This window comes from Nomia melanderi, chromosome 1 (assembly GCF_051020985.1).
Source record: "Nomia melanderi isolate GNS246 chromosome 1, iyNomMela1, whole genome shotgun sequence".
Lineage (NCBI taxonomy): Eukaryota > Metazoa > Arthropoda > Insecta > Hymenoptera > Halictidae > Nomia > Nomia melanderi.
This window is the reverse complement of record NC_134999.1, coordinates 39267670-39277259: the sequence shown is the minus strand read 5'-3', so window position 1 is coordinate 39277259 and position 9590 is coordinate 39267670. Positions and strand designations below refer to the sequence as shown.

At 43.3% G+C, this 9590-nt stretch overlaps 2 protein-coding genes and 1 long non-coding RNA gene across 15 annotated transcripts in view; 1 reads left to right on the top strand and 2 right to left on the bottom strand.

Moving 5' to 3' along the window:
* LOC116424901 (uncharacterized) overlaps window positions 1-9590 on the bottom strand; it is a 54981-nt gene that overhangs the window by 39040 nt on the left and 6351 nt on the right. The gene's annotated exons all lie outside the window — the stretch shown is intronic.
* On the bottom strand, window positions 146-3360 carry DCP1 (decapping mRNA 1). 2 transcript variants are annotated; one of them, XM_031971868.2, is made up of 4 exons: window positions 2840-3358; window positions 1867-2320; window positions 1249-1743; window positions 146-1146 (listed from the first exon to the last, which is right to left on the bottom strand). In XM_031971868.2, the coding sequence occupies exons 1-4, from the start codon at window positions 3046-3048 to the stop codon at window positions 910-912; spliced, it is 1395 nt and encodes a 464-aa protein (XP_031827728.1). In that variant the 5' UTR covers window positions 3049-3358; the 3' UTR covers window positions 146-909. The 2 variants fall into 2 exon arrangements, with proteins under 2 accessions (XP_031827728.1, XP_031827727.1); XM_031971867.2 differs by having other exon boundaries at window positions 663-1146; window positions 1840-2320; window positions 2840-3360.
* Dd (CTD nuclear envelope phosphatase 1-like protein dullard) lies at window positions 3533-9426 on the top strand. 11 transcript variants are annotated; one of them, XM_076367413.1, is made up of 6 exons: window positions 3536-3764; window positions 4897-5171; window positions 5575-5641; window positions 5732-5933; window positions 6078-6295; window positions 7565-9426. In XM_076367413.1, exons 2-6 carry the CDS (start codon window positions 5073-5075, stop codon window positions 7708-7710), a joined length of 732 nt encoding a protein of 243 aa, XP_076223528.1. In that variant the 5' UTR covers window positions 3536-3764; window positions 4897-5072; the 3' UTR covers window positions 7711-9426. The 11 variants fall into 11 exon arrangements, with proteins under 11 accessions (XP_031827739.1, XP_076223528.1, XP_031827740.1 ...); XM_031971879.2 differs by lacking the exon at window positions 4897-5171 and having other exon boundaries at window positions 3533-3764; window positions 5722-5933; XM_031971880.2 differs by lacking the exon at window positions 4897-5171.

Genomic DNA, 9590 nt, shown 5'->3' with positions numbered 1-9590 from the left:
CATGTATGAATATTATTGTATTGTGATAATCTAGCGTAGACGCGAGACGATTCCGCCGCAAACGCGTGTTACTCGCGAGGGGAACGACGATGACGAATATCGATGCGAGGATCGACTTGAAATACATTGAAACGATTTTTCAGTAATCGGTCTCTATTTATTTGCTCCTTTTTTTTTTATTAATTACATACACGTACCATATCGAATACCCGATATATAGGAGGGGGTATGTCATTACTTCGTAAAATAGGTATTCCATTTGATCGGCTCAGAAAAAATTTGTCGCTCGCTCCTTCTCCGAAATAGTAGTAACCATAAAACGCTAGTATAATATAAATGTTTTGGCATCACAGTTTAAAATCGTACAATTTTTCACGTTCCTTGTCCCGTCGTGTTCCTTTTTTGCAATTTCCTTGTCGTATATATCCCTTTGCTGTGTCTTTCCGAACGTTCTCGTTTGCTCTGTTACCGCGAGTATGTGTACATCTGTGTTCTTTCGTGTGTGGCGTGTGTCTCTCTCTCTCCATTGGGCTCATACCTTGTTAACGCGTTCCACGTGACCCGGCTCCGTCACTTCCTCGGGAGAAAAATGTATTACTTTATAAAAATACTGTTTAAGGTATGTATCTCCGTTTTAAATCTATGCTTCGTCTCTCCCCAGCCCCAGACCCAGCCCCAGGCCCCAGGCCCCCCAGCCCCAGCCCCCTAGCCCAAGAAAAATTGGGCGTACCAGTCAATGTTCAATCGAGAGTGTCGAGCGCAACTCGTTGCGTTCACCCGGCTATGCGTACCGTGAGACATAGGGGATTACTTGGGTTTTCGCTCGATCCCTCAGATCGTTTGCTCAGTCGACCGTCACAACCCGCATGACGGGTCCTCCAGTTACGTACACGTTAACAGTTCGCGGCTTTAGGACAGAATTTCGCCGAACGACTTCACGTAAGCTTCGTGGAGTTTGTTGATAAAATCCGGGTCGCTTCTCAACAGATAGTTGAAAGCTTGAAGGAGCTGGTTCCTCGTCAGTGGTTCTAATGGTCGGGCCGGGGGTTCGGGAGGGCTAGGAGCGGCGAACATAACGGGGGGTATTAACGCTGGCGCCGATCCTCTTCCCGACAAAGTGGATGCCGGAATGATATCTTCCGATGCCTGATCAGATAAAAAAAAGAAACAAAAATTCTCAGTTCCCCTCTTTCCTGAACCTGAACACCATCTATGATATTCTACGATCTAACCGACATCACCACTCACCGTTGTTGCGGACGCATGGGCGAACAAGGACGCAAGTGGATTCGAATTACTAGAGCCGACAATGTCTGAGGCCTGATGGTTCGTCGAGTTCGAGGATGACACGTTCGTCGGCGACTGTATCCTAAGGAAGCCTGCCGTGCCGTTTGTATCGGTAGTGTTTTGATTGATAGACGTAGTGGCATCGTGGCTCATAGAAGCAGGCGTGGATATTATAGAATCCTGTTGAGAAGCTGTCTTGCTTCGTCGTTTGGATCTGTTCGAAGCGTAGGCACTGCTAGCATTGGTCGCTGTCACTATGCCCGTGGGCGTCGCCTGGGACTGCTGCTGAGTAGTACTAGTCGGTTGCGGGGTAACGGATCTATGCTGTTTCTCAATGTGCTCCACTGTATGTGCAGCTGGATGCGACATTAACCGAGCGAGTAACGGTTTGCTTTCGCTCGCAACAGCACCCCCCGGTGTAGGCTGATCGCCAGCCGTAAACACTCCTGTATTGACCTAAAAATATTTCGACAACCTGCATATCTAACGACCAATCCAAACCTTAACGATTGTACGTGCAACGCTTAGAGAAAAAATCTTATATACTGGAACCTGGTTACTTTTGATGGGAGTACTAACTTTTGCCTTGGCAAAGAAATCCATCACACTCTGCGAAGTAACGTCTGGACCTAATGGAGCAGTGAGGGGACCGGATAAATTTTCTACCGTAGGAGTGACCAAGGGTGATTTAGAACCGAGCGCTTCCCCGGTACCTCCTCCACTGGCACTGTTACTTCTGTTAGTATTGAAATCTTTCTGAGCTTTGCTGAGCATAGTGAATATATCGACGTTGTTTACATTAGGTCCAGAACTCTTTTTCACGTTAGCAGCAGTTTTATTGATGGCTTTGCGGCTCTCCTCGGACTCTTTAACCAGTTTATTCAACATTGCACCGATGCGTCCACATTCCTCTTTATCGTAAAACCAAATACCGTAAATGTTACATCTGGAATTTCTATAGAGTAAGAATGGCTCCTGCAGTTGCAGTTCTAAACCTTCCGTGACTGGCTCCACTAGGTTATTCGTGTTCAATCTATAAAACATTATTAAAGGTATACAGTAGTCTACATGTTACATAATTCTACTAAATAAGCTTCTGTACATTAATCTTGGTCTGCTCCATCGACCCTCTCGCAATGTAATTCGAACGGGTTTCGGCCAGGTATCGTGGGCAGAATCGATTAGCTTCAGAGGTTTCAGAGAACCTACGACGAGACTTTGTTGGAGAGAACACGGTTACAGAAAATACCTGGTCGCTAAGGTGCATAATGCGGAAAATGGATAAATTATGTTATCGTGGCATCTGTAACCGTGCGGACAAACAGTCTGAACGAAAAGAACGCGTATGTTCCGTTAGATTTTCCATGAACGTATTGCACTATGAAAGGGTTAAACAGCACATGGTACCATGGCATAAAACTCGAATTTGAACGGTCCGAACGGGAATTTTCTCGCTGCGTGTACCGTTATTACGTTTTCGAGATTCTCAGAGCATATTTCGCGGCGATAATAGGAGGATTTTCTGTGAAAACACGGACGTGAGATACATTACCTATTCATGATAAGAACACTGTTGTAGGGCTCGCCATTTCGCGAGTAGACGAATAAAGCACCCTCGATGCCGGTTTTCTCCCATTCGTTGTTAACCCCGTTAAAAGTGTATAGCGCTACGTGGGCCGCGGTTCCAAGAATATCTTTCACATAAGGGTCCACTCGCTTGAGAGCGGCCACGTTCATTCGCAACCCTGTTAGATCCGTCATCGTGCTCTCCTCGGGACTCGAATGGATTCAGCGCGGAAAAAAAACGTAGACTGGTCACAGCGGCCTTTCTACGAGTCCGTGTTGCGGTTCAGGACTCTCGCTCGAGCCGATCACTAACAGTACCGTATTTTGATGCAACACAAGCAGCTGCTCGTATAATAAACGTCATACTAGATTTTAAGGTTGATACCGTTTGTTACATCTGCGAGTTAGTAACATCATCACAGAATGCCGACGCTTCCTTTCCTTTTCGCCTTCCGACAACGTACGCGTCCGATTGGTGCCGGGACGAGCAATCGGGCGAGCCGAAATGGACGCTCAACTGAAAAAGGAGGGTTCCTCGAGCGGCTCGTCCAATCGGATCGGTCCGAATTTTTTGAAAATTCAAGCCAACAATCCACTAGGACGGCAAACAATATAATCGGCTGCGTTCTCCATATATCGTTAAATGCATATAAACGCGCGTTTACAGGCCCCGGAGAAAGTTATTTTTAAATTTCCACCTTTACGGTAAGTCTCTGCTCGAGTCGGGACGGAAAAACGATACGGCGGGTAGACGGTAACGTTTTTTTCCTCTTAAACGTTGTACACACGACTCGCGTGCGTGCGTGGAACGTTGCTCGAGAGTCGGTCGAGTGTTTCAGCGAGAGCTCTGGTGAATTTTGCCGACGTTGTGCGCGCAGCTTAGTCGGGGGAAGGCATTCGATGCAGATAAGGTAGTACGCCATCTTCCCTGGCAGCAATTGACCGCGTGGTTTGGTTTTCAGAACCTTTGAATGCAACGCTTTAATCCCGATCGAATGCAATTGCCGTAATGCCGCTGTCCTCGCCGAGGAAACGATACGAACAGCGTGGCAACGTAACAACTAACTCTATGTCCGTCGAGTGCAGTGGTGGCACGTTAACTCGCAGTCTGTAATCCTTGGATTCAGAGCTGGGTAAAATTTGCCGAGAAAATCCGTCTAACAGCAGAGCACCGGACGCTGTGCGGTTCGGCTAGGGAACCGTTTCGATGTTGCGCTCGACACTTGAAACTTGTGCTTAAAATACTTGTTGCCGGTAACGGCGAATCGAACGGAGAATTAGTATCGGCGGGCAGGAAACGATTCGCGCTGAACAAAGTGCAGAGAGCTCGAGCTGTTGGCCGGTCCGCCGAGTCGGGTTGCTCCTTCGCAGGCACGGGGAGTCGGTGCAGTGAAGTCGAGCAGCGATCTCTGGAAATACTTGCAAACAGTCTCTCGAGAAGTTCCCCCGAGCACTGGGACGCGTCGTTCTCGAGGGTTTCGGCGCGATTCGAAGGGGAAAAGAGCGGTTCGTCGGTAGAAAGGAGGTTTTACCCAGCGCTCTCCTGGTCGCATGCCGGCAGTTTTCGCAGCACTGGTCGCCTAGCACGCGGTGTGCGGTCGGAAAAGTGACGGGAAGCTTTTTTTCCCCGAGTTCGAAACCCGGACCCGGGCCCCTCGGATAAGCGAGAGCACGCTGTTCGACGGCCAGGGCCGGTTTCGGCCAGGGCCGATTATGCAACGGCCCCGCGACGATCGGCCGACGATCCGTCATGTCCGGGAATTTTTCCACGTGCTGCGTGGCGCCCTGTGGAAATTCGAAACCGCGGTTCAAAGAATTTCGACACGCGTGTGAAAGAGAATTTTCCGAAGATGATGCGCGCCAGCGTAGCGCATGGAAAAATTGGGTCGATGTGCGAAAGATGGCGGCCGCTGCGTGGTGTGCGTGAGAAAAGATTCGTGCCGTGGATTTCGCCAACAACATGACAAGATACGGGGATGCCTGTTTACACGTGCAGAGCGCTATCGTACGCGGACCTCCCGTAATGTGCTTCTAACTGTTCAGATCCTATGCGACCGGCCCGCGCGAAGAACGCTTGTTTACGGGAAACAGTTTCGTGCAATTACGGTTGAACCGCGGAGTGGAGTGTCGCAAAGGATAAACGAGAGAGCCCGCGACGCAGACGAGACACTGGAGATAAAGTGTTGCCGGACTTCGGCCCGGTGAGAAGACCAGTAGAGATGCTGAAGCAATTGCAGATGGGGATGAGAGCTTTCCTCTCGATGGCCTCCCGTGTGTGGACTTGCGTCTGCTTTCTCCTCAAGAAGCAGGTTAGAGCCGTAAGTAGGTGCTTCGCGCCTCTATCACCTTTTTCTCCTTCTTCTCTCGCCACCGTAACATCCCCGCGACGATGCGTCCCGTGCACCCCGCGCGCACGTCGCTGCGTTCCTCGCCGCTTACAGGGAAATCCCCCGCTGCACCCGGCGTACGTGTAGTTTCTCTGAATCGTCTGTGACTTTGTTGTGACAGTGCAGCATGTTCGGTAGTGCACCTCCTCGCTGTAGCGTATGTTCGACCCCACGATCCCCTGGCCTTGCCAATGTCATCTCTCCTGTGCTCGTCTTTGGATTCTCTCACTCAATTATGTAACTCCATGTGTCATGATTCTCTGTCGGCTGCTGATTAGTCTAAACATTCATCGGAGGATCCTTCGTTTCTTTTATAGTGGATCAATTGTTTTAGATATCGCAAATGCAACCTGTTAAATACGAGATCTTCCCACTATCCCCACTGTCGAGGCACAGGCTTAGTAAGTATTCTTCAGTTTATCTTTCATCGGTTGTGCAATCCTAGACGATAATGTGTATTATTGTTTATGTATAACCAAAGTATATTTCAGATATAGTTAAAAGGAAAGTGTTGGTATTGGATCTAGATGAAACTTTAATTCACTCTCATCACGATGGAGTGGCAAGGCCAACGGTTAGGCCTGGTACACCTGCAGACTTTGTCCTCAAGGTGACGATAGATAGACATCCAGTCAGATTTTTCGTTCATAAGAGACCACACGTAGATTTCTTTTTAGACATTGTTAGTCAATGGTAAGTTTCATTATCGGAAAGAATACTTTCAGTTTCGGTTCAGACTCAAACTTTGTACTTATTATGTCTCTAGATAAGAGGATATCTTATCTCGTAATTTTCTTCCATGAAATTATACAAGCTTTCCATGTTACTTTCGTCTAGGTACGAATTAGTGGTCTTCACTGCTTCCATGGAAATCTATGGAGCAGCTGTTGCAGATAAGTTAGATAACAACAGAGGTATTCTAAGGCGCAGATATTATAGACAACACTGTACACCAGAAATGGGTTCCTATACTAAAGACTTGTCTGCAATTTGTCCAGACTTGGCATCAGTCTTTATACTTGATAATAGTCCTGGAGCCTACAGAGCTTACCCAGGTAAGTATATATATATATATATATATATATATATACACACACACACACATGTGTATATCCTTATATATCCTTTTCAAAGTAATTTCACATTGTCATTGTGATATTTTTATCTGATTTAACTTCTTAACTTGTCTCCCCTACATGATACAATAATTGTATGTAAATTTCTGTTGCATGTGCAGGTCATTAGCAAATCGCGAAGTTTAATTTAATATGCATATTCATGCCATTGCATTTAATATTTCAATGTTATTGTTGTATCATGTACTATATATCACGACCTGTAGTCGGAACTTGCTTACATGTGCACAACTGTGATTCAGCTTTTATACGAATTGGAAAAACCAAGCATATCTTTTATACTTGTTAGGTAACGTTTCATCAAGTTTATCAAACGATTATTCTCGTAGATTGCACCGCGTCATTCGCATTGCAATGTTTATGCATTATATGTGAAAGTGCATATGCAAAACATTAAATTGTAATATCAAGGAATTCAGATGAGGAATTTTGTCATTTACAATGCTTCTAAAAGACTTGGTTTTATAGATCGTATCCGTATCGCCAACGCGAAGATTCGTTCAAACTAGGAATCGCGATGCGAATGTTTCCCCCAAAAATGAAATCCGTTTCTCATATCAACATTCATTGCACATGATATTATTTCAATAGATATTTTCTTTACACGATTTTGTTTCGAATGGTTTAGCTCCTAGAACAAAATCTTTTGCAATAGCTTGGTTGAACCAACACCACGATCTACAGTTCGGTATAATCTGATCGAGAACCGTATCTATTTGCAGCTATCAGCGTTGATGTTCTGTAAGCAAGCACTGAATACAGGCCCGTGGATAATATAAAATATGATCAATTGCCAATGCTGCTCCACTTGAATGAACACTGGACAGTACGCCGACTCGGCAGTAAAATAATTTCAGCTGTTGTAATACATATTTTTGTTGATTTTTATTTTTCAAATAATCCCTGTGCATCAGGTACCAGTCTATAGTCTAGACTTTAGTTTTTACATTGAGAGGTTTCTATCGGTAAGATCCAAGAAAACGGTGCTCTCGCGTTCGCCATGTGTTCGTATCTTTCACACGGGCTACAATACATAATGATGCAGTAGTACAGAGAGATTTGCACTTCTTGGATGTTACGTAGTAGTCATCTATGTTGTTCCGTTGACGATCAATCGTAGATTGCTAAATGCGAATCATTATGTTTGAATTGTTTCGCAAGTCAGTTCGTTTCTTTCTGTTCACACAGATAACGCGATACCAATCAAATCGTGGTTTAGCGACGCGGGGGACACAGCTCTGTTGAGTTTACTTCCAGTTTTGGATGCGCTCCGTTTCACGCAAGACGTGCGATCCGTTCTTTCGAGGAATTTACATTTACATCATACTTGGTAGCACAGTCCGGATTGACCGATACGTTAGATTTATTAGAGACACCGAGCTGCGAAAACAATTTAGCGTGTTTAATCTAGGATTATTATTGTTACGGATAATAGACACTAGGATGCTGCCTGAATGATGCGACGATGATCCCTTTACCCTGTCCTCATTTTCTACGCTCGTTAAACGACAAAAGAAATAAAAAATACGGAACCATAGCGGGTAAGATCGAGAAAAGAAAGGGCGAGTGGGACCTTCAACCAAATTATTTATGTCAGCACAAAATATCCTGATATATTTTTCGTTATGTTCATGTGTGCGCAATAATTATATATATGTATACACATATATACATGTGTATGTTTATATGTATATACGCATATAGATATACATATGGATAGAGACGTACCATACACTTACCATACATACCCACGTACAACACACATACACATAAGTACACGAAAACAATGTTTTCTTGAAAAGATGTATTTGCCAAAGATCGAGTTTTTAAAGTAACGTAGACTCGTATATTTCACTCTAAATAATTTTGTTCTAAGTAAAGATATTATACTGAACGTTTTATGTACTATTTTGCCACACATGATGAGGGAAAAACAAAAAAGTGTTATATTTTTTAAACGAATTATTTCTGTTATATATAATATTATTGAACCTAGGGTGTAGTGTAAACGAAAACAATGATGAAGTACTAAGTCACACTTCGAATGGAGTTCGCCGCGACTCACTGTATCAGTGAGGCGGCTATCCTGATTACCTAACTAAATAAAAGGAAGTATTAAAGAACTACGAAGGGGCGATTTAATTTCATCAAATTTTTTTAGAGAAGATTAGAATTATTTAAAATGCGATGTACGATGTTAATACGCAGTGAGAAAAGAGGAAAAAGGCGAAGAAAAAAAACGGGGGGGGGGTGAAAATAGACGAATAAAGTAACAGTGACAGGATGTTGCAATCGGACGTACAACTGTACACTTTGTTCGCTTGTTTAATCATTCAAAAGTACTATTGAATATTATATGATTTGTAAATACTACGATGAGGAATGTATTTGTTGCCGAATGACTGGACTGCGTGAATGAACAGTGTAATTAAGCCATTAAACTTGTAATTTTACGTAATATTTATATATGCATATATACATGTACGTATATACATATATATAAATGTTAATTTTACTTAAATCATGAAACTTTCATTGAAAAATAAAAGGATACACCCATGTGCACAAGAACTAAACTAGCGAACGATAAGTTGTCCTCGAATGAAGAAAAAGAAAGAGAGAAAGAGAGAAAGAAAGAAAGAAAGAAAGAAAGAAAGAAAAAAGAGGACTGTAAGTACATTGAGAACATTTGTTTATTTATTGACGTGTATCGAACAAGTTGCTCACGAGGATTTATATTACTAATTGTAATTTATCCCAAAGTATGATTAGCCATGGGTATATACATGAATAGGATAGAGAGCAGGATCACACACCACACTCGATGAAAATCTCTTTCTGTACATAATGTGCCTGTATGTACATGTATGTATGTTCATGCGGTTGCATACATGCAGTTCTATGTATATGTCGAGGTAATAATTTTTTAATTTCAAATACACACAGTGCAAAATCAAAGGTCAGTGGCTTAAATATGGTTCTTTGTATTGCGACTGTCTCCTTAAATTTAAGTACGGATTAAAATGTACATATTTAGTTTGTAAAAAAAAGGTACTTATTTTTTTGGTTTTTATACCTTCCCCGATACATTGATTAAACGACTTTATATTGAAAATAAAATATGTTATTAACGAACGTGAGATGTCCTTGAAAGCAACAGTGAAATGTTGTTGTCACAAACCAAAGGGTAAAAAGATGTTAATCTTTTAAGGGA

Bases quoted from the DNA above. Each gene is read 5' to 3' on its own strand.
- DCP1 (XM_031971867.2), bottom strand. From the start codon at position 3,048: ATGACGGATCTAACAGGGTTGCGAATGAACGTGGCCGCTCTCAAGCGA. The intron at 1,744-1,839 runs GTTCCAGTATAT...AAATATTTTTAG, and splicing joins CTCCCATCAAAAGTAACCAG to GTCAATACAGGAGTGTTTAC. The intron at 1,147-1,248 runs GTGAGTGGTGAT...TTATCTGATCAG, and splicing joins CCCATGCGTCCGCAACAACG to GCATCGGAAGATATCATTCC.
- Dd (XM_031971877.2), top strand. From the start codon at position 5,368: ATGTTCGGTAGTGCACCTCCTCGCTGTAGCGTATGTTCGACCCCACGA. The intron at 5,478-5,574 runs GTAACTCCATGT...CAATTGTTTTAG, and splicing joins GGATTCTCTCACTCAATTAT to ATATCGCAAATGCAACCTGT. The intron at 5,642-5,721 runs GTAAGTATTCTT...GTATAACCAAAG, and splicing joins ACTGTCGAGGCACAGGCTTA to TATATTTCAGATATAGTTAA.